The following is a 24,943-nucleotide window of genomic DNA, read 5'->3' as shown; positions in this document are numbered from 1 at the left end:
CAAGGGGAGAATGTCACCAGCGACATCAACGAAGACGACGGCAGTATTTCGGAAACCTGGAGTCAGCGGAGGTCGTCCAGCTCCTCCGCGACCCGGTACATGTACAGTATAGATGACATGTCGACACGAGCGTGCGGAAACACAGCATACACTGTAGTAATGTTGCGAGAGTTTGCGGAAGGAGTCCAAGTCGGGAAATCCATCAGCTCCAAAAGCTACCTGTAGGTGGGCGATGAGACTCCAGCTTCAGACTACAACAGTCAGGACTTGTAAATAGTTGAACTATGTGAAGCAGCAGATCGAGAAGTTAGCTGAAATCGTAGCTGTTGCAGTATGTCGGCGCTATGTAGCTTGCATTTTTTACGGAGAGTCGATCGCCACGCGAATGTTTCTCTCCTCACCGAGAGCTAGCTGGCCTCCAAACTCCGTCAGGGTCTGCCTAAGGTACCGAAGGTCCTTTGACTAGCTGCTGGCAGGGCTCCATCAAATCCTTTCGCTTCAGCTCGGCGAGCAAAAGTCTCTCTCTCCTCCGCCATGAGCTGACACACACAAACTGAATACAAAACGATGCACTTCACACATTCTGGCTTGCACGCGTGCCCCCTTTCACGAACCCAGACAATCTTTTCGGGATTGGTCTATTGTTAGATTGACAGCATGAAACAAGGAGCTCCGGAGGAGGACACCGTGTTCGAAAACAGTGACCTTACTACAACCTTCCGCGGTTGGCAGAGCCCCGGTCCCTGCGGACCATTTGAACCATATGGGTATCGCACCCGGTTCTGACCCTCGTTATCCTGGGGAGTTAGGAGACTACTCCTGATGACGTCGTCTTGTTGTCTTCGCTCTTTTTGAACTTGTATAAAAACTTCTTTTTCTTTTTCTTGTTTCTTGCTGTCAATCTAACAATTGCGTGAACCTCAATAGTCCGTGAGCCAAAACTCAAAATCACAAGTGCCGTTGCACTCTCGGATGGACAAATCGCCGCTTACAGTGTTGGTCAAGGACATCACAAAGGATACGTTTTCGCTTGTTGGACGTTCCAGAACCGATCCAGAGACCTTCGCGAGGGCTTCTTTTCTCGACCAAATTCCACCGTGAGAACAAATATTTTTACGCCAGTGGCGAGGTGTGCGTCGTATGAGCAAGCGCAAAACACGAGTTCGCGTAGAGTGAGGAAAAATAATTTATTTTTTAGAAGATGACGACGTTGACGACAATACCGACTTGGGATATTGTGATCACTTTATTGAAGTTTATTCCTTTCGTGTACATTGATGTTGTTTTGACAACAATGGAAGAAGAGGAAGACGTTTCTAGTGGCAGCGAGGTGCTGGATGAGGCAGCTGACGGCAACGAAGTGGCAAATGACAGCCCAGCGGAGTAATATTGGTGGAATTTTGTGTCTGTGTCACAGCGCCCAATTTAGTAAAAACGAGAAGCCTGCAGTGAGTAATATCGAGACTACAAGTTGGTGTCGCATCGTCAGCGCTGCTCGAGAGAAGGACGACCATATCTGGGCTTTTCTCTGCCAGCACAAGAGCTCAGGGAGGAGTAAATGGTGTGGCTGGTATCATGAAAAGTGCTACACCAATTGCACCCATGTGATAGCAATTGCAAACCTGGAGAAGACCAGTGCCTCTGATTTTGCTTTGTCTATACTTGCTGACAGTGATGTGCATGTAGTAGTGAACCCAGAGCCACATCCTAAGGCCAGTAAGGGGCCACCTACCAGGAGCTTAGTGGTTGATACGAACAACGAATGCCATACCGGTGAAAGCAGAGCACGGTGTAAACACAACACGGAGAACTGGTCCACCCAGAGTTTCCGGAAGGGAATGTTTTGTTGCAGGCAGCACTGGAGAGGGCAAGACGACAAGTAGCGAGGGCGAACCAGCGCTGCTGGAGGTCCAAGCCAGAGCACCTGGCTGCTTTGCGGGCAACATACTACTGTATACCATTAGCTGTGTATGTGTGTGTGCGCGCGCGTGCATGTGTGCGAGCGTGCATGTGTGCGCGTGTTTGTGTGTGTGGGCGCGTGCATGTGTGTGTGTGCGCGTGCGTGTGCATGCGCGTGCATGTGTGTGTGTGTGCGAATGTGCATGTGTGTGCGAGCGTGCATGTGTGCGCGCGCACGTGCATGTGCATGCTAGGCGTTTTCCTTTGTTGGTGACACCACCCCAGGCTACTACTGGTGTTGGGGCACGGTGTTGCCACAGCCACTGCGGCCAGTGCGATCCGTGTTTCAGGTCGTTGGTGGGTTTTAGATTCTGCAATTGTCGACAAGGTGTGCGCCGTGTGTGTGTGTGTGTGTGTGTGTGTGTGAAACCCGACAGCATTGGTGTGATGTTGTCCGAAGGGACATCCATCACTTACATCTTGAAGGACATTGGTTCGACACTGCACAGCAGCGAGGAGAGTGGCGCACAGCATTCAGAATTGCTTCACCACCACAGCCGGCCTCCCGTGATTGGATTCAGTGTAGTATTTGTAACATTTCCTTTTCGAAGAGCGGCCTGCCATGCCACAAGTGTACTCAAGAGCGTTGCAAACCTGTAGCAGACCAGTCTGGCAGCAGCCAATGCACTGTATGTCTTCGCTGGTTTCGCAGTCATGGCAGACTGACATAGTCGGATTCGGCAGCTGGTTCATGTGTGTGTGTGCGCACGCACGCGCGTGCCTGGGAGACTGCATAGTCGCATTCGGCAGCTGGTTCATGTGTGTGTGCGGGCACACACGCGTGCGCATAAGCGTGTTTGTGCGCACGTGCCTGGGAGACTGCATAGTCGGATTCGGCAGCTGGTTCATGTGTGTGTGTGTGTGTGTGCGCACGCGCGCGCGTGTTTGTGTGGATTCGGCAGCTGGTTCATGTGTGTGTGTGCGAGCGTGCATGCCTGGGAGACTGTATAGTTGGATTCGGCAGCTGGTTCGTGTGTGTGCGCGTGCCTGGGAGACTGCATAGTCGGATTATTCAGCTGCTTCAAGTGTGTGTGTGTGTGTGTGTGCGCGTGTGGGTGTGGGTGCGCGCGCATGCATGTATGTATGTATGTATGTGACATCATCTTATATCGGTAGTTATTTGTGGATTACTATGTTCTGCGGTGGACTGTGACAGCACACATTATGTGCCAAGATGTGCACCTGGTGATTTGCAACTGTGTTATGTTGAGTTGAAAATGAGCAATGACAGAATCTATCTGATAGCTTTTGGTGCTGTATGAGTGTGTTAGGAAATCAATAGCCAATTCCAACCTCTTGCATTGGCCATCAGGTTGGGTAGGATCAGCGCGTGCATTTACAACAGTGTGGTGACGTACTTCCTATTGTACTACTGTAATGTCACATTAGCTTCAGTGTTCATATAATAATAATACTGGAGTATTCTACGTATTCACTACTATTCAGTAATCGAGTGGTTATTACTTTTGAAATATACTTCACTCACCAATTCATTGCTCGCTATTATCTACAAGTTCCAGTCCAGTATGATGAAGTAAAGAGGCGATTTATCCAGCCAAGTAGAGGAACTTGGGATACGAAATCCAAGAGAAATCATGAGGGTTTTCTCAGTTCGGCCATTCACGAATGTAATTGTTATTCTTCAACGCAAACTGAGTAATATTTGACCTTGAACAGGATGAAAAGAAGTTCATGCTCGGGGCAGTCGTCATTTGCTCCAGAAGGTTACTCACTACAGTCTACGCCTATTGGCCTAGAAAGTCGTGAACAAATATGTCGAGAGATATTTAGGACATTCTTGGAAGTCAGTTCTGAACGATTGCATTGTAACTACAAACAGTAGTGACTTTGCTGCATGCAGTTTGCATCCCGATTCATAATTCTCAGCGGCAAAAAAATTCGAATCTAGTTTTGTGCACTGGTTTCCGCGTTATGTGCACTCGTGGTATCTGCTCATGGCTTCAAAGAATGAGAATCCGTGAACAAGCGCAAAAATATCAAGCGAAGAAGGCGAAAATGGCCGCTGCTGTCAGTGAGCAAAGTTGGATGTTTGGCGTCTTCTGTGACCTCCCTGGATCAGTTTCGAACTGTCCAACAAGTGGAAATCGCTTCAGGATACCATCGTGAAGCGGTGTGCCGAAGGACGATTTGTCCCTCTCTGGGTGCAACGGTCGATGCTAAAACAGCCGATTCTGAGATTTGGCTCACGGACTACAACAAGGTTTATCTAATACTGGTTTACCAGTATTGCATTATACCATGGTACAATGTACTACAAAATACTGAAGTAGTGAGCAGCTCGAGCGATCATCAGAATACTGTGTTTTCACTGCTTTTCGAGCAGAATCTGCCAATGTTTCGAGGGCGAGCTTGAGAGTTGAGTGCGGTGAAAGGTTTTCAGATTTGACAACTCCTTTGCCTGGCACTGCATACTACCCATGGGCCCATGCGCCCAGTCGACCTGGCTCGAGTCGCGAGCTCGAGCCAGCTAGGTCGATGTCAGTGATGAGTGGCAAGAAATCGGAAAGGTTGCACGTGCCATTCACGAAGACGGAGTGACATGATCAGCTGGCCTGCGCCCTATCAATCATGCCAAGCGGCAGTACTGTAGCGCAGACCAGTGCAGTAGTAGCGCCTGGACAGCTTTTGATGGGGTCGTGCTCAGTCTGTGTGTTGGGGAGAAAAATAATTATTGGACAGGTCATTATCATGCGCATATGCATGCATGTATTAAATATGTGGATCTACATCTGAAACTGTGAAAAAACGGTTTAGGCATCGATAATGGCAGGCACTGATCCTGAATGCTTGCGCTGAATGCACATCATGGCAGGCACTGATCCTGAATGCTCGCGCTGAATGCACATCATGGCCATCGCGATAACATCGCAGGGTCTTTGTTGAGAGCTGAAAATAATTCCTGGTAAGGAAGGTGATCAGGTGGGCCGGGAAGCCGGTGCGAGAAATTTCCGGCCTTCGGGAATCGGCGTCGATTCCTTTTCCAGCGTTGATTTTCTATCCCTCAAGGAGCAACACGTTGGACATCATTGGTGAGAGACGCGTAGAATATAAAGGAAAGGAACTTAGCAGCTAGCAAGACTCTAGTGTGCAGTCGCAATTTGTAGAGTAGTATCCAGTTGGCAACTTGGTGTGTCGGTAAGCACTAGCCGATGTTCGGCAGCAAGGGAAGCAGATTCTCAGTTTGGCTAACGATCCGCTTGATCTGGAACACAACGATCAAGCGCAGCCATTCATTCAAAGTTCGACTTGTGCTGTAAACAGCGAGCTGTACTCAACACAGAGCACTCCTCGCGGGCCCAACACAAGTGCTTGTGCTAGCTGATGCGGGTGTCGGCGTGCGAAGTCGTCCAGTATCCTGTTGGAACAGGCTGTGGGACGTGATCGCTACTGTAATCAGCCACGCACACACACACACACACACACACACACACACACACACACACACACACACACACACACACACACACACACACACACACACACACACACACACACACACACACACACACACACACGCACACACACACACGCACACACACGCACACACACACACCCATTTGTGATTATATAATGCGCTGGATGGTGTACAGTCGTGCAACAAGCCGTCACATCATCCACTGGTCGTTACTGTAGTGGCCTCTCCTGCATCCTTACCACACTAGCAACAACATCAGCAGGAACATCAGCAACAGCAGTAGCAGCGGCAGCAACAGGAGCCGAAGCAGTGGAAGCAGTATGTGTCTGAATGGCTCGGCAATCCTGCACAGCGCCGCCACGAGCGCAAAGCTGTACGAGCGGTGGCCCGGCTCTCGCGTCGTGTCGGTGATCGTGGCCGTGCTCTCCATGCTCGCCAGTGTGTTCATCATCGCGTCGTTCGTAATGTCGCAGGACCTGCGCCGCGCCACCTCCCGGCGCATCGTCGTCTTCATCAGCATCGCCGACTTTGTCAGCTGCCTGAGCAACACGGTCGGGGCGCTGCATCACTTTGACAGTGGGACCGGATGCTCGGTGCAGGCGATATTCACCACTGTGTCCACTCTCTCGTTCATGTTCTGGACAACTACCCTGGCTGTTTACCTTTACATGAGCATTGTCTTGGACAGGGTGCAGCTCGCTAAGAAGCTCATGCCCTTGTTTCATTTCGTCGGTTGGGTGTTGCCGCTGATTATCGGTATGATTGCGTATTCCCTTGGTGGTCTTGGAGATTCATTGACGCTTGCAACCGACGGCTGGTGCTGGGTGTCCGTGGAGCCGCGTTACCCGGCCAGCTGGAGATGCAAACAGTGAGTGCATGTGTGTGTGTGTGTGTGTGTGTGTGTGTGTGTGTGTGTGTGTGTGTGTGTGTGTGTGTGTGTGTGTGTGTGCGTGTGTGTGTGTGTGTGCATGTAAGTATTTATGTGCTTGTGTGTGTGTACCGTATTTTCCGGAGTATAGTGCGCACTTTAGATGTGCTATTTTCGGCCCTAAATCGCAGGTGCGCACTATACTCCGAATATGAAATGAATGTACTTCAATGAAGATTGAAGTACACAAAGGTGCGCACTATACTCCGAAAATATGGTATGTGCACGCGTGCGTCTGCATGTATGCATGTGTGTATACATGCATGCACACACGTGTCTGTATGTGGGTGTGCACATAACAACCACACACACACACACACACACACACACACACACACACACACACACACCAAGTGAGTGACGAGTAATCGGAATGTGATCGTTTCAGCCCCAACATGAGTAGGTATGTGCATGTGTACACTATTGTCCTATGGTCCAGAAGGCAGTGTAGTTGCATGACATAGAATTGTGTAAGACATTGTCCTGAGCTGCTCTTTCCAACCACCCTCGAGACCATGCCAACCCTGCCATCAGCTGAGTTCTCGATAGTTGTGGCAGTTTTCAACGCCCCCAGGGCGAACATTTGGGAGATTATAGCAATTGAAATTGCAGTGAAACACCATGGTGGTGGTAATACGAGAAAATTAAATTTTAAAGATTATTTCAATTTGGCTGTCTGTTCCCTGTGCAGTGCAATGATATTGTGGATGCTGTTCACTATGAAGGGATGGGAGCTGGCAAGCTACATCATTGTGCCCGCGCTGTATATACTCATCAAGGTGCACATACGTCGCAACATGACGGTCAGTAACACAATGGCATAGTATTTGCATGTACTATGCTACGGGGTGCATCACGTATCTTAAGTAGGTTTCGTACTACGTACGATGAAGGGTAGCGTGCGTGCAATCCGAATACCCCCCCCCCCCCCCCCCGTAAGTCCACGTACACCCTAAAATCGAATTTTCACCAGAAATAAAAAAAACCTGATTATCTGTATGATCATGCTGCGGAGTTGCATCCCCTCCAGTCTCTCCGGAGGCGTGGGTTCGAATCCCACCGCTGCCACCAGTGTTAGCTCCCGGCTAAACGAAGTCCCCTCACACCAGAACACAGGGGTTTTGTAGTATTGAATATGGAAGTATTTCGACAAGAGTCCAGACAAGAATGAAAAGGAGTACAGGACAACAACAACAACTCAAGACTAGACATCCACTGGAGCATGCGCTCTTCTATACGTGGGTGGCTCTCATTGCCAAGGGCAACGAGCGGGAAATACGAGTAGTGAGTATGTATGTCGTTGTATAAATACACCTATTACATATGCGCCGTGAATTTCTGTCAGGGAGTGCTAATTATTATTTTATTGCTCCGCTGCTCGCTAAAACTGACTGGAAACATACAGCGGGGACACCACACCACGTGATGTAAGTTTTCGTCGTCGGTGAACGCCATATAAAGGGTACTGTACGTTAACCAATATTCGGCGCATATTTATTTTCAGCTATTTTCGGCCTGGTCACGTTTGGCCGAAAATTTGTTGCGGCCGCAATTTTGTTTTGCACGGGTTCAGTGTGACATGTGTATACGGGCGGCTGCAGTACAGGCCGAAAATCTGATGCGTCCGAAATGGGTTTTAGCCCTGGGAGGCCGACATTTGAATGGGCCGAAAACTTGTAGACTGACAGTATCAGGAGTTGCACACTCTTGGAGCTTATACACTCTTGGAGCTTATACACTCTTGGGAGCTTATACACTCTTGGGAGCTTATACACTCTTGGGAGCTTATACACTCTTGGGAGCTTATACACTCTTGGGAGCTTATACACTCTTGGAGCTTATACACTCTTGGAGCTTATACACTCTTGGGAGCTTATACACTCTTTGGAGCTTATACACTCTTGGGAGCTTATACACTCTTGGGAGCTTATACACTCTTGGGAGCTTATACACTCTTGGGAGCTTATACACTCTTGGGAGCTTATACACTCTTGGGAGCTTATACACTCTTGGGAGCTTATACACTCTTGGGAGCTTATACACTCTTGGGAGCTTATACACTCTTGGGAGCTTATACACTCTTGGGAGCTTATACACTCTTGGGAGCTTATACACTCTTGGGAGCTTATACACTCTTGGGAGCTTATACACTCTTGGGAGCTTATACACTCTTGGGAGCTTATACACTCTTGGGAGCTTATACACTCTTGGGAGCTTATACACTCTTGGGAGCTTATACACTCTTGGGAGCTTATACACTCTTGGGAGCTTATACACTCTTGGGAGCTTATACACTCTTGGGAGCTTATACACTCTTGGGAGCTTATACACTCTTGGGAGCTTATACACTCTTGGGAGCTTATACACTCTTGGGAGCTTATACACTCTTGGAGCAAGAGTAGATAGACAAGAGTGTGCAATTCCGGGATGGGTTGGCCCGCGGCGGAATTTTTTGTTGACGTAATCTTTTCGACGACGCACGCGCTGTGAGTCTTTTGGAAAGTTTTGCCTCGTGCACTTGGCCGGGCTTTACATTACAAAGTCGGTGCCCAGCACGTGCTCTCACACTGCTCTGGGGCAAAATGCGCGTTCTTCTGAAAAAAGGTGACGTCAACAAAAAATTCCGCCACAGGCGGGGGTATCTGCAGATTGTGCAGAAGAAATCCGGAGTTGCACACTCTTGTTTATCTACTCTTGGTATAAGGTAACTAGACACACTGGGACTTGGTTCTGCGCCGTAGTGAGAGTCTGCTGGAAATGCAGTTCGAAAACATTCTCCTTCAGTTTAGCTTTGTAAGTCCCTCAGTTGTACAGGTATGTATGTAAGGGACAAGTGAAAACTTCATGGTGTTTTGGCATGCATATTGCTGCAAGGTTTGTGTGTGTGTGTGTGTGTGTGTGCGCGTTTGTGTGTGTGTGTATGTGCGTGTGTGTGCGCATGTGTGCTTCCTTGTCTGTGTGTGTATCCACATGTGTACGTTCATATGTGTGTGTCCGTTTGTGTGTTTAGAGAGAAGTCGATGAGCCCGTGAGTCAAGGCATGAAGGCAGCGTTGGCCACCATTGACCGCAAGTTGATTATTGTGCCGCTGGCGTACGTTATCCTCCGAGTCTGGGGTCAGTACCGTACTGTGTTTTGTGGAGTACTGTAAGCAAGACCGCTGATATCAACGAAAATTTAATTCCAACATTTTAATTCGTTAAAATTTGAAGTCATTATGTACAAAACGATATCTACATGTGTAGCCATTTGCCGGTTTTGACGGACAGAATTCGAATATCTGGTCTTACAGTATACGCCGTACTGGAGTACAAGCTGCACTCAGATTTTTGTCACACAATACAGCCATCCAGCTTGTATGTCACCATTCATTCAATCATCGCAGTTTAAATCGCACTGCCATATTTGTTTCAAGTGCTGCTTGTATTTCGGAAAACGATGACCCGGGATCGGAAGGTATTTTAGTGTGGTACGGTCAGCCATCTGAAGTACAATTTACTCGTGGGGGAGTGGTGGCCGAGCCGGAAATTTTGGAAATTTAGATCCCAGATCAGTGTATTTTATTGATTCACGGGGTACTTGGGGCAAATAGTGGTACCGTCAATACCGCAGTGACCGTACCGTGTGCGACGCCCCTGAAAACGGTACTTGTATGCTGTGAACACAAATGTTCCCATACACCGGGTGCTGAACCAGTCATACAGACACAGAACTGAAGTGTTTCTTAAGGTGCGCACGCTGCACTGCAGCCACTCCATTACACAAACAGTACTACACCGTCATCGAAGCAAGTGGTCTCCTTGCTCCTATTTTCCTGATGATGGCTTCTGGTGAAAAATTTGATTGAGATAAAACGAATTTTCAGCGACGAGACGGCTTGCTTTGATGCTGGTGTAGTGTGCCCGTTGTTTCCGTGCAATGAAGTGCTTTTTTTCTTTTTTTTGCATGTCGAATGAACGTGTCCTTTGGTGTGCGTGCGTGTTGCCGTTCTGTCGGTTTATGTACACTTGGTTGATCATTTCATCGTGAAATCAAACTTCAACAGTGGATGCATATGTATGGCCACAGTGCTCCGCAAACATTCACCATTGTAAACTCGCTGGTTCTGAGAGATCGCAAAATTTTAGTGACGCCAACATTGGGCGGTTTATACTACGTTTCTCTATGACGACTCGTTTCACGGAAACACAACTTTTGTGTGTGTGCTGCTGATGTTTGCTTCTAGGTACCGTTCGAACGTTCAACTTCATCTTCAATCGCTACGGCGATGGTCAGGAGATTCCGCCAACCAGCCGCGGTCTAGGCGTGCTTAACTACCTGCAGGCACTTGGTGACAACGGGCAGGGTCTGGTCAACTTCCTGCTCTTCGTCGTCTTCACCAGGAAAGTGCGCGTCACGATCGGCGACTGGCTACGGTGCTGCACCTGCGCGTGCTGCGTGATGATACAGAAACGAGTGACTCGTAGTCATACGACTCGTACGACAAATACTACCCGTACACAAAGCACCAGTGGGTCGTTGAAGATCAGCAGCGGGAGAGTGGCCATGCTGGCTCCGAGCGAGCGCACTCGCTTGCTGCGGTCGCAGGGCGTGGAGCCGAGCCCGACGCTGATCCAGTCTGTCGACGATGAGCCGAATGCCGTGGTCACGATGTCCGTGAACGACGGCAATTCACGAGTGCCCGGTGTGGTATAGGTGTAAATTATGGAGGTGACCAGCCATTTGTGCTGGAGTTGACAGAGTCCCTCAGCCCGTCGACGAGCCGAGTGCCGTAGCTACGAGGTCCGTAAAAGCCGGTCATTCACGAGTCCCAGTTGTGGTATATGTGTATACTATGATGATGATGCGGCGGTTGTGATGGAGTTGGCCTAATCCAACACATAAGATGCGTAGCTCTCCTGGCTGTTACACGTGCTGTTGGGACTAGTATCATTGGTACTGTGGACATGGGTGCACGCATGTAGGCATGCGGGCACACACCTCTCTACCCCCCCCCCCCCCTCGTGCACACACGCGTGCACAACTGTGTTATCTGCAAGTCTGTGTACACTGCCGTGATGGACAGCACGATATCTTGCGTGAAGCTACATGTATGTAGAATGTCAAGACGTGTTCTCTTACTCACAAACCCGAGGTTATCCACTAACCAAGGTTTCACTGCTTGATGGTTGGTCATTTTCCTATGCACGCTGGTATCTTATAACCAAGCGTATACCGGTCTCTTGATTCCTATAATTATCATATCTTGATTCTTGATTTGAAGACGTGACGCAGCTCTGTAATACTGTCTCGGCGTTTGAACAGTAAGATTTTTACGCGGTGGTGTTGTGGATTCTTTATGTTCGTTGTAGTAATGCTACCTTTAAGATGTGTCGTATGTGTCACCTGCCAGCTCATGTAGAAATGTTCCCTTCAATGTGGGCAGTACATACACTTTGTTGTCGTGCTGTCGTGCCAGAGTTGAGCCGCTCATCGAGTCTGTATCCGAGACTCGGCAGGCTGTGTTTGTCACGTGACTGGACGTTGCTATGCGCTCATGATCCGTTGTTGTCCTGCCACAACATTGGTGCATCGCATGCCCTCTCATGTGACTGTGTGATCTGATGTCTTGCTCCTGCACACGATACTAATCATGCTCTACTCACCTCAGTCCTTTCAGCTGTACGTACAGAACACAGAATATTTATCTCACCAAAAGGACCTCCTGGTTTCATATTATAGGTATACTGAGAATATTATGTTTTATTAGAAGTTCCGGACGTGCAGTTATATAATTATTTGCCTACCATCCGGTCTGCTGCTGGTGCTGTTTTCTGTCCTTATCTCTTTAACTGTTGGTATTCTCAGTCAATTGGAAAACCTGGGTGGCAAATCGACTTGCTTTGCAGGTATGCCTGAGTAGTTGTGGACGGTGTGCTTGCAGGTTTGTGCCGCTGTGGGATGGGAGTGACGTGTCTGTCTGCGTGTGTGTTCGTCGGGAGGGGGGGGGGTGTGAACTTGCGTATGTGCATCATGCGTGTCGGGCTGTCTGTGTAAAGGTGTGTAAATGTGTGTGTGTGTGTGTGTGTGTGTGTGTGTGTGTGTGTGTGTGTGTGTGTGTGTGTGTGTGTGTGTGTGTGCGTGTGTGCGCGTGTTTGTGTCGGTGTGAGAGAGTTCACGCGATTGTGAGTGTACGTTTATGGATTCGATTGGTAATCCACGTTACACTTTGCCAATAAATCCGGCTCCAGGGTGGACATCATTCTTGTACATAAGTTGAAGAACGAAAGTGAGCTACAATTATGTGCAGGCCAGACTCCACTCATCCTGCACGCAGTTGTGCTCTAATCCACGCACATGGCGACTCAAACGTTATACGATCAAAAAAATCGATTTCGGTTGCCGAGAACGGAGCACTCATGACTCCGAACATGACAAATACTGTATGATGAATGTCAGGATAGGAGAGCGGACAACTAAATAATTATTGTGTGAAGTCTTTGGCTCATTGAATAGTTTACAAATGGGAGCGAATAGTCCGTGATGGCTGAGCATGCGTGGTGGGTGCATGACATACTGATGCAGCCCACGCACTGGATAGTTCAGTCAGGCATGCTCTCCTGATGATTACAGTAATGGAGCAGGCTTCGGAGTACTCGAGTGGAGACACTTCCACGTGAAATTGATTTCCAACGGACCCTATAATTATGTGTGTCTATATCATAATAATACTATCATGTTATCATAGATTTTTCAATAAAGGTCTTTGACACTACAGTCATTACCTGTATTATGGACATGTTCACGGTGAACCGCTTATGTACAAAAGGCTTGGGAATAAGGATAAACCTCATGGTGAAGGGGATTATTATGCCATGAAAGTATAAACTTCCCATATATTACCAGTCAATTATTATGTGTGTCTAATTATCTGTAACATTGTGAAGGGTGCCATTCGGTTGTTCAATACTGCAACACTATCTCTTCCACTGCTCCCCCACGCGCTCTCAGCCGACACATGGCCACCCTTGGTAGCCATTACACACACGAACAATTCCAAACGACGAAGGAGCTACGTGCTGGGAGCGCATCAAGAAGAGGAGGCGATATTGTTGTGTCTAATTGTTACGATGTAAAAGCTAGAATTCACCACAGGAACACTAGGATTAGATCAGACAACACTGTACCAGCACATGGCAGTCATCATGTGCTGTGAAGTATAAGCAAATTTGTTGTTTTCGCAATCATCCAGTCAATAAAGTCAATAAATTACAACTCAGGGTCATGAGCCGAGTATGGCAAGAGTGCCGGTCACCGCGAGCACTGCTGTTAGTATCAGCTCGCTGGTGTGCTGCTGTGTGCGGGGTGCAGAGCTGTACGATGTGTCGGGCGTCTCCTACGCAAAGCACGGAGAAATGATCAAACAGCGACAGGCATGACGAGGGGAAGACACTGGTTCGAATGCATCATACCTTCAGCTCGTTACCAAGTCCGTACGCGATTATGTGCTCTTTGAGTCGTGTGCATTACTGGGGAGAGAGGGGGGGGGGGGGGAGGGGGGGCGTTGATAAAGGACATTAGAGAGGTTAAGATGCACGTTATTTCCGACGTGACACGCAGTTTCACGTCAAATTTGGCGTAAAACTGCAAATTTCGACGTGAGCTGCAGGCCACTCGCGTTGTTTTCCAAAGTGCGAGCCAAATAACGCGAGCTGAACTTTCGCGGCACATCAGAAATAACGTGCATGTTAACCTCTTCAGTACATCCATCTTACTCCCCTCCCCCCCCCCCCCCTCTCTCTATCTCTCTCACACACACGCACACACACACACACACACACACACACACACACACACACACACACACACACACGCTTATCCTCTCTAGTTTCTGGGTAAGATCCCCATGGGTAAAATCCCCCCCCCCATCAGGTGGGTAAGATCCCCCTCTAGTAAGTAAAACTCCCCTGCTCATACATTGTATGCACAGGGATCACGTACCTGCGTTAGCTGTACTCCTGGCGTGGTTTCGTTCCGCGGTGCAACTGTGCTCATGCTGCTGCCCTGCACCGGCGGGGGTGCTGGCGTTGTCTTTGGCCATCCGGTGATTCTCTCCTCCGGTGCTATTGTGGCCCTATCCACGGGAAACAAGGTGGGCTTTTCCAGATCCGGTGGTGTGTAGACTACGGGGTTCCTCTGCAAACAAAACACAATTCACAAAACCAATTCAAACAATTGGCCGAATCGATGCAATTAGGAAGCCGGTTATAAGGACTTGCCTGCTACCTTGTTAATCACCATTGTATTCGACTTGAAAAGTGTTGGTACGAAAGGCCTAGTCGAAACGATATGACTTTTGTGCTTCGTGTGCTGATTTGCTTTTCTCCAGCCAAGAATCTATTTAACTAGGAATACTCATGTTACACTCTCATCTACAAGCTTTATCCCAGTTTTTTTCCCGTTAACCCATACTATATGTAAATGTACTTGATATGCTGCCCGCAATCGTTTCATTATCTAGCTTGAAGGTGTGCATAAAGACAAAACAGTGATGTCACACAATAACGCTACATCCTCACTACACTCTCTAAAGCCGGTCTATGGGCTACCGTACATCAATCACTGAAAACAAAGTGGAATTGTACAGTCAGACCTCAGTTATCCGGTCCTCTTTTATCCGGATCCCTCGCCAGCCGGAAGAAAATAACTGGTTACAGATGTACAACATACGTGATGCAACCAACATAATCGGTGTTCGGTTATCCGGTTCCCTTGCCTATCCTGATATTTTGTGGAAAACGGATGTGTGCGGTTAAAAGAAAAGGCCCATCTTCAGGATATGTATGGTTAAAACCGATCGCTACAGGGGAATCTGCTTTTAAAATATGCGGATTCCATTGTGGCCATCCATTATGACTATACCATTATCATATTGAGAAACACAACAGCCCAGGCAACTGAAACTTACACTTGTCACAAACCGTGGGTCATACGGCCCCCGGGTCGGCGGGCCCAGCTGATCGCCTCGTGACCTGGGAATGGGCGGACAATCCTTGGGCAGGACGCAGCTGCGCCCCTTGCGAACATAGCCGTTCTGGCAGATGCAGACGGGCTGCTCCAGGGTGGCACCGGGCGGACAGTACAGCGTTCCCAGGCGTAGCAGCGTGTGATTAGTGCACGTGAAGTGGCAGGTCTGAGGTGAACACGTGGCGGTGAAGTTCGCCGGACACCCGATAGGCCCCTCGCTGATTTGTCCTGGATCACAAGCACAAAATTAATACTACTTCAAGTGTTCGTCCAGGGAATGCTAATCTAACTCGTGTTCATTGTAATAACGTTATTGTTTGGATGCCAAAAAGATTGACAGAGCCCTGTCATTGGGAATGGTGACAAATACGATATCCGTCCCGAAATTCAACTGCATTATTTTATCCCTGGCCCCAGTGAAGATAATACTTATGAAGTAATAGTTCATACGCAGGCACAACGACAGTGCTGAGATCGTTGGTAACAGACCCAGCATGAATGCAGCCACCAGCCGGACTAACTGGCACACACACACGCGCACCCGTGGATTTGCAAAACTCAAAACACATGCACAAACACACACACACACACATACACACACACACACAACATCTACGTTGCTGGATACCGTCAGAACAACACAAGGCCTAGCCATACATACATGTTCACCTTAACGGAGGGATCAGCACAATCAAGCGCAAACCCTCGGTTCCATACTTACTCAGTTCAGTGGCTTCTGGTGAGTCAGCTAATGGCAAAACAATCCGGGAGCCTGCGAGAAAGAGTCACATAAATTAGATACTGTAAGATCAATAATGCTAACGAACATTTAATTCTAACGATTGACGAACTTAAAAAATTCGTTAACATTTGAAGTCATTATGTGCAGAACAATATAAACATGTAAAGTAATTTGCTGGTTTTGAGACAGAACTCATTTGAATTTCACCACGCTAACCCACAGAAATCCAGAGATCGCTAAATTTTATTGACGTTAAAATATCTGGTTTTACATTAAAAGATAATGTTTTGTATATCCTACTTAAATGCGAAACCTTTAGAGACAGCAGGTGGCTTCACTCCTATGCATGCAGAATGCAGACTTGTTCTGATTCATGACATCATTATGATTGTAACTGTGCTGCTCAATGAAATCCGATCGCGTAAGTCAACTATGCCACTAAGCAGTGTGCTAACTTAACTCAGAAGGATTCGGATTTCATTCAGTAGCACTTAATATTAGAGGAGCATCATGGTGATAGCTAGAAAGTGTGCCATGCACCTGTTACAGCTTAGGTAAATAGGCGCGTAGCACCGCCGTCGGAGGTGGTTCGGCAGGAGGGGGGGGGGGGGGGGTCGGGGGTCCATCGCGCAAATTTAGAATTAGGGTGCAAAATCCTACATTCTGGGCACTTATGCCATTGTGTTTTAAAAAAATGGTCCGGCCAAAGCCGAACCAAGCCGGACCAGCTGGACCGGCTGCTAAGCCCCTGGTAAAGGTGAAGGTAACCATAGCCTATGTCATACATAAAGTGAGTTGCGCATTCACTACACACACACACACACACCATTCACACCGGTTAGGTTTCCTTCTACGTGTTCGTTGCCATCTCTTCAGGAGGATTTTACTGGCAAAGCTAGCTGTAACTATAGCACATAGTCAATTCTGACCGACCGTAGGAATGTGAAATGAAAGGTGAGAGCCAATTGCGGCAAACTATCCAAAAACAGTACAAACATGCAATGGGTAAGAAAACTTGCGAGAGTAGAAAATAGCTTACACTTTCTCTTGCGCACACACTTAGTGCCATGACGTACGTAGCCAGTGTCACACTCGCACCCGGGCACGCAGCGACGCGAGCAGAACGTCGTGCCCGTACCCTGGCAGGTGTCGTGGCACGGGCGAATGCAGCAGGACGACGTGCTGTTCGACGGACACGACAACGCTATCTGTGAATCTGCGACACGGACAAATAAACATAGAACACAAAAGAATAGTGTGTGACGTGAAACAGAATGATGGACATAGAACACGGGAGAGCAGGCCCGCCGGACCAGGTCCAGTTGGTCCGGTTTTTATCGGTCCAACATTTTGGCCACCAACATGATTGTGTTTAGTACTGTGGAGGGCATGCACAATGTACGTATCTAACGTTTCGATACCCAAGGTATGAAAGGCCACAATACTACGGGGCCTATCAAAAAAAATTCTGCGGCTCTGAAGAGTATAGTAGTACTTTGCTAGAGATGGACACGCATGTGCAGAAGATGGGTGAACTTTGTATGATCCCGGGTAATTCTGTAGTATTAATTATAGTTTGATTCCAAGCAATCCATGGCTGGGGTAGCCAATGACCACTTTGTGTGGCAATAACAGGGTTTTATAAAGCCAACCACGGCTGAAACTTCTTATCCGAACATGCTATAATGACACAACGTGGACGGCAATTTCTGAGGTCAGAATTTCGCCTCCGGATCGCACAGCAAGATACTCGAGCAGCAGCCCAAGTCTCTTTCTACCTTCTGTGCAGGATACATTGTATGTGCTCATTGTCCACGAGCTGAACACACAATCATTGAATGTGTTATTTTGTGCTGCAGTCATTGCACAGTGATTAGCTCATCACTAGGGCTAAGGGCTATGCAGTAGATCAGTGATGGACTACAGTACTAACAGTCGCCGAAGAATTCGGGGGTCAGCCTCCTAGCCTAGGCCGTTCAAATTTTCATGTACGGCAGTCTATGCGCAGTTGAGTCACAGTGCATGCATTGGTATGCTGTGCTTGGTGAAATTCTGGCCTGTTCGTTCTTCGGCACTACGGTCTTCGGCGCTACGGTCTCCGCCACTCAACAGTACCACTGTATGATGTATCCACTGCACTGGATCACACCGTAGCAAGTGTGCGGCTCACAAAACTCAAAATGAACGCTCGATAAGATACTGTCTACATCTGTCATATGGGCCTAGTTACTGCATAGCCAGAGGCAGCTGGTTACTCATCCGAACACAATAGTCATTCCCATGCCATGTCCCAACTCTCCACTAGTACAGATACTCGAAGTACGGCAAAGTTTTTGTGCTGGTTGGCGTGGCATCCTGGTCAAGTAATAGTGACGTCATTCGAAAATGGGTGCGAACCAAAAAATGTATAATCACTGCCGACCAGGTATGTACCGGATCGGGCGCAGCGACCGTACGATGCGCTCTTTCCGTAACCCTGTCGGATACAGCACATCAGTTCTTCCCCGCAGGGGACATTCACGATAAATATACAGCGGACCTGCGCAAGCTTTCCTTTGCCTGTGCACGAGGTACAGCCACCGCTTCCCGCGAGCTAACGATAACAGTTTGAGTTGTTACGAAAAATGTCGCATTCTTTTATCAGCAACGAAATTACTTACTAGTAATACTATAGTAGATCACGTCTATCCACCTAGCCTCCTAGGCCGATAGACTGATATGTCGATCTTTTCGCAAAGTGTGGTCAGCGAAAGTGCCAGTACGCGGTAGCTAAGCGCACTTGGCCCGTAAAGCCTGGTTCACACTAGGCCGATTTTCCGGCCGATACTCCGACACCGACTCCGACACGGAGTCTGCCGACTGTGTCGGATGAGTCGGACTAGCTGTTCACACACAAAGGTGGGCAATTTCGTTTGTACTTTAGTTGTACATGTAGGCTTGTCTGTTACACACGTACACGCGGTACACTGCCACTAGACAGTAGACGCTAGCTAGACAGCGGAAATGAGATAGTTTTTACACGAGCCACAAAGCCAAAGCGGCAAAGGTGTGAAAGGGCTAGCGTCTACTACAGTACTAGTACTAGTACTGTAGTACTAGTAGCGATCCAGTGCAGCCAGTTCACATGGTTCACCATGTTCACGGTCTGCACCAGGGAGTCGTAAAAGCCTCCCTGGTCTGCACCATGCACCAACGCTCTCCGCTGTCATGGTGAAAAGCCTACAGTGATTGGTCCGGTGCATGCTCCATCACGCGCAAGCACTAAAATTCGGCCGGCTTTTCGCCTAAATATCGACCAGTCGATACTTGGCCGAAAACTAGTGCGACAAGAAGATTTGTCGGAACCCTGTACGACAACACCGTTCACACTACGCAATTTTCGCCCCGATCTTGAGGATTTTTCGTACGAGTCCATGTCGGCCGAAAAATCGGCCTAGTGTGAACCAGGCATTAGACCCGTCCGGCCGTCAGCAGCGCTAAGTGCGACATGAAGGACGACAAGGAAATACGTCCACTGCCCGCTACCCGCGTTCAGCGTAACTGAATGTAATCTTTCCGTTTCAGCATCCATCTTCCTGCTTCGTGGTTGAGCCTTCCCACACTGAGCCCCAGGCTATTCCGCTGTCAGAACAAATTCATCGGAAACTCAATATTCAGACATGCTGTCAAGATGAACCTTGACGAAACGCAATTTTCCGTATTGGCGCGTCAGAGCAAAGTGCAGAGACTGGAACATCACGAAAGGTTTGCCCCCTGAGAAAAAATGGTGCGTACACTAAAATTGTGACACATGCACAAGGGATTGAGCGAGCCGCGCGTGACCATGGTGACAGCCTCACATCACAATCATCATAATTATCGCTGTTCATATGAAATGTAATGATTGTACGTACTTCCTGCGCATACACGTACCCATTCGATCGTCAACGACGCGTTACGTGAGATGAAGCGAGACGTTACACATAATATCGGGTGAAGAAACATGGATTTAGTATCTGGAATTTCGCGGGTGCCTGCACACTTACAAACGCCTTTCGAGCTGGGAGCGGCACAAATACTATGCAACTAAGTTTCTAACAACCCGTTACCTGTCACTGCTTGAGAATGTGTGTACAGTGCTCTAGAGTAACACACAGTGTGAGACTGTGACACATCCAAGGTAGACATTGTCGCCAAACGTGATTAGACGTCGCCAGGTCACACCATGATGGTTCAGACTGGTCTACGTTCACGCCACTCGCTTCGCTAGGGTTGCCATACGCTGCTATGCCTGGGGCAAACTTACTATGATGTGCTGCGAATTCCACCCCACCTGTGGAAATGCATGTGGTGCTCATGAAGTTTGCGTTCAGCTCTGTCTCGAATGTCAACGTTCTATTAAACATGATTGTATGCGGAAAGTGTCAAAACTTTGGTGCTACTTAGTATTGTATGTGATGTGGATGGATTCAGACATCTAGACGTAGATTGTCCAGTATGGTGCCAGTGGATATCCTAGGCTGGTGGATATCCTAGGCTAGTGGATATCCTAGGCTGGTGGATATCCTAGGCTAGTGGATATCCTAGGCTAGTGGATATCCTAGGCTGGTGGATATCCTAGGCTAGTGGATATCCTAGGCTAACAGTTAGTGGATATCCTAGGCTAGTGATGCAATAGTCAGGGATTAGTACAATACCCTCTCTATGGTGATGATCATGCAAGTAATTAGTTGAGCAAGTCGACTGCGTGCATTGGACAACAGTTATTTTAAAAATAGTTTTAGTCTGGTAGGTCGTCATAATTATTTTCTCGATCTCCATAGCTAATGTTCAAGGCTCCTTCATGTGCAGCGCGGGGATTGACGTTATGGCGCAAGGTACCAGTGACTTCGTCGGCAGCCCAGTTATGCAACACGACAGGAGTAAACCTGGCAATTGTACCAGTGATTGTAAGCTTCACTCAAATGCGAGTTGCATTTGGCACCCCACGAGACTGACTTTGTTTACAGCCTACAGACTAGTCTGTCTTAGAAGACTGTACCACTACTACTACAGAACCTGTCCTTGTACGTGACGTTCCATATACCTGAGGCGATGAGATTCCAACAGCACTCTGACATTGCATAGTCGCACAGCCACTTAATTGGCAGCCGACCCGCACCTCAAACCCAAAACTCTAAAGTCTTCCGCGGTGACAGCGCGCTTGATGCAAAGTCACCATGCTGATATCCCGTTTTAGTCTCGACGCCAGTCACTGCTGTCAAGGAACATTATCAGCTCGTAATGATCCGCACGAACTTACTTTCTCCAACAGCGGCGTCAACTGGCATCCCATCACAATGACACGCAGAACACATAATCTTGCCGCGCAGTTAGTTATAGCTTTGTCAGGAAGTCATGGTTGCGCGGCGTTCTCGACTTTCACCATTGCAGCTCCTGCCATCTTGAGAACTACAGTACACTTGAAGCCCCAGAGAGACCTCAACCAAGAAACAGTATTGCCTATCGCTGACACGATCGGCGAAGAATGTACTTCTACTGTGATAGGCTAAGCTCTGTAACTAGGTTTTGCTGCTCTTTTTGACACCAGCAATGCTCGATGTATCCTCAGGGGGGGCAGAGGAAGAAGTAATAGTTGGCGAGTGGATTAAGGCGACAGGTGCGATTGCAAGTCGAGGTTCACGCGAGCCGCTCGACGTGTGTACCTCGTACCTGACGCGGAAGGAACGTCGAACCACAGACATTGGTGTGAACACGAATGCACTCGAACACGCACTCACAAATGCGCACAGTCGCACGGCAGACAATGATAAATGTACCAATCAACCACGTTTGTGTACGTGCTAGGAGCACAAACACTTCCTAGAGGTGCCCGTCGATGGTTGTCTGGGGTCAAGGAGTTACAATAACCCCCAAGCTCACGAGCAGAGCAACCCAGACGTCTACTGGTCCAATAACGTGGCCGAAACGGTATCTATCCTTTTGGCTTTCACACGTCGAGTTTCTTGCCTACAAATGCCATCTATTCTCCTGCGTGCACGGATCAGGTGTATCTATTTGATGTACAATAATGTCATATATAATCATGTACATGCCAGTAATCGTGTAGTCCGTTGACTACACAGATATGCACAGTATTTAAGTGGAGGATATAGCCCACCACACATACGATGTATTATTCATAGTGACATGATAATGATCGGATATGGGCGAGTTCAGCTCTCTGAAAACTTGCGACCACTCCCCGTGGATAAATGCTGAGTTCTACTACTCCACGTGATGATACGTGTCGAGTCTCTGCCCTCACGCAACCTAACACTGCCCGATATTGCAGCGCTGAAACCTGCGTCTACGATCCTGAAGCACACTGAGCTGACATTGTTATTATGATGAGCTCTCTGGGCAATCTGACAATTACTTCAGTATATTGTAATAGTATTATGATGTAGCATGCCAATTTGCGGATGGCTACAACTCCCATGCATGTACTTTGAAGCACCACTGTCGCATGAGCATACAAACATCATCAGGATGTAGAGGATTGGCTACAGGATGCCAGCACTGTTTAGGCCGACGTGCCGAGGACACAGGCCGAAGCTACTGAACAAAGCAAGCTACATGATAAGGCAACCGGCCAGCGTGGTCTTCCGTTGCGTCTTCGCTTCTCACCTCGCCACCTCGTTCGGAGGCACTTTGTGCAGCGTGTGGCTGCTGCTGACCTCGTTCTCCTGAGAGACTTGAGTAGGTTGTGTAAGAACGTGAAAACCTGTTCAACGTCGTGAACACAATGCCTGACGGTTTTCATGGCATTTTCGATTCGCAATCACAACGAGGCACCCAGAACAAGAGGGGGACGTAGAAACAACGCGATAGAACTCCAACCCCAAGATTGATAACAAGATAATTTCTTACCGAACCCTTGATTATCAACCCAATCCTAGCAGCAATAGTGTACAATGTACATCTCCTGGAGTAATCCATAATATTATGGGATATTATCTCAACGGTGACAATCATGCACGACTGACATTAGTGGCGAAAGCGAGCAGGTACTGAGTATGTATTGTTTGTACTGGGGACACAGCCCTACTATGTGACATGTGGAGACAAACACAAAACAAGACACAGAGGATGTAGGGACGACGTGCCGATGTACAGGGAGCAACTCGACCGACCAGAGGTTGCTGCCTGTAGATCGTCCAGGGCGTGCGTGCTGTTCCCAAACGTTAAACTCTCCTTTGCATTACATCATTCAACAACTGCCCTGCTCCTTCAGCGATCCTCTACTCTTCCCCCCGCTACACGTACTGGCCTCCAAGGACGCTGCACACATATCCTGGCTTAGATGACTTGTAGAACCAAGAGTACATGACCATGGTTATGTACTCTTGGTAGAACTAATCAGTCATCCGATTGGTTTGCCTGAGGTTCGTCTGAGGTTCGTTGTTGTGCCTGGAATGAGTATAATTATGTAAAACCTAGCTCACGATCCAATGGTCCATGGCGTTTGCCAAGAGAGGTGAAGTTAGTACTCGCAGATACCCTAGATGGAGTGTTTCTTCTGAATGTTGCTTGATATGCTCAAACGTGAAAAGCTCGAACTCTTGCATTTGCTGATTGCCCGATGGTGAAATATGTGATGGGTCTTGTGCGAATTTCGATTTGCACTGGACACAATTGGTGCTCTGTTTGCGTATCATGAACGCACGGTTTCCAACACCAAGTTGCCGGCCATCTTGGAAGGCCGATCTCAGGAGTTAAATTCGGCTATTACATTTCATGTGCTAAAGTGCATCATCAAAATTAAATTTTGTCTTATCAGCACACTTTGCAGGGAATCAATTTCGTAGAACAAAACACACTGCTCCAACTTTCCCCCCTTTTGTGTTTGAGGCGTTTTATAAGCACAGCCCTTGGGCTAACTATCAATACAAGCTGGGAAGTCTGCACCCATCACAAGGTCGGTCACTGGCATTGTTGAAGTCAATCATGATCGATCTTTAGACACATTACACTGCATTATGTACTTACGCGAAGCTGACGCAAGATCCGCCGACAGAGATACCACGACGAGCACGGAGGCGAGGGCAAACATTTGATTATAGGCGCCACCGAATACAGCCAATACGCTGGCAACAGACATTGTGAACTCTTTTATCGATCTGACAGGATTAAAATTGAAAACGTCTCCTCAACAAAGAAAGAGGTGAATGCTGAATCTACAGAAGTGCTGGGTTCCTTATGCGTGTTCAAACTGACGGATGGAGTGTGTGAATTTGACACGGCGGGCGCGCGATCAAGTGCAAGCATCTCCTTTCCTGCGCTCATAGATATAGCATCAGAGCGTGAGACTTATCGAATAACTTGATGTCCTCAGTTGTCCGAAGCTAGTCCCTGTGGGCCGTGGCGCTGATTATGCATCCAGTTGCTCTGGGGCAATACCGCACTACCTCTTCAACACAGAAGGCCCGTTGACGAGCGCACCCGAACGACTTCCGTGGGCTCGCGCTGGACGCGTGACAGGTCGCTGGAATCGCCTGTCGACATGTCCCAGAGAGAGAGAGAGAGAGAGAGAGAGATCGGGGCCAGTGGCAGAGCTGCTAAATATTCGCTGGTCGAATTCACACCCCCTCTTATCGCTCGCCTCCACCTAGTTTCAAGCGTGAAGAGGTTTGTTAGACATTGCACTGGGAACATTACAGCTAATCTATCTATAATCATGATCACTGATCTGGGGCAATAATGGTGCATCCGCAAATAGCAGTCGACACTCGTGCGTATTCGTAAGCATATCACTCCACACTGGTCCAGCGTTCTCCCTGACCGGACCATTGACCTGAGAAGGGTTGGCCTGCACCTTTAAATTTGAGTGCAATGGTGCTAGACGTATACG

The 24,943-nt window shown here is 48.2% G+C and overlaps 2 protein-coding genes across 3 annotated transcripts; one reads left to right on the top strand and one right to left on the bottom strand.

Moving 5' to 3' along the window:
* Positions 1-4,742: 4,742 nt before the first annotated feature.
* LOC135825025 (G-protein coupled receptor 157-like) lies at positions 4,743-12,199 on the top strand. The gene is made up of 4 exons (XM_065337762.1): positions 4,743-6,263; positions 7,015-7,126; positions 9,334-9,439; positions 10,549-12,199. Exons 1-4 carry the CDS (start codon positions 5,716-5,718, stop codon positions 11,016-11,018), a joined length of 1,236 nt encoding a protein of 411 aa, XP_065193834.1. The 5' UTR covers positions 4,743-5,715; the 3' UTR covers positions 11,019-12,199.
* Positions 12,200-12,955: 756 nt separating this feature from the next.
* Positions 12,956-24,358, bottom strand: LOC135824697 (zonadhesin-like). Of its 2 annotated transcripts, none has more exons than XM_065337407.1 (6): positions 24,082-24,358; positions 17,111-17,287; positions 16,051-16,101; positions 15,271-15,557; positions 14,304-14,498; positions 12,956-13,698 (listed from the first exon to the last, which is right to left on the bottom strand). In XM_065337407.1, the coding sequence occupies exons 1-6, from the start codon at positions 24,191-24,193 to the stop codon at positions 13,585-13,587; spliced, it is 936 nt and encodes a 311-aa protein (XP_065193479.1). In that variant the 5' UTR covers positions 24,194-24,358; the 3' UTR covers positions 12,956-13,584. The 2 variants fall into 2 exon arrangements, with proteins under 2 accessions (XP_065193479.1, XP_065193480.1); XM_065337408.1 differs by lacking the exon at positions 24,082-24,358 and adding an exon at positions 21,353-21,395.
* Between the last annotated feature and the right edge of the window lie 585 nt (positions 24,359-24,943).

The sequence above is a fragment of the Sycon ciliatum genome, chromosome 9 (genome assembly GCF_964019385.1).
Source record: "Sycon ciliatum chromosome 9, ocSycCili1.1, whole genome shotgun sequence".
Taxonomy (NCBI): domain Eukaryota; kingdom Metazoa; phylum Porifera; class Calcarea; order Leucosolenida; family Sycettidae; genus Sycon; species Sycon ciliatum.
This window is presented reverse-complemented; position numbering and strand designations above follow the sequence as displayed.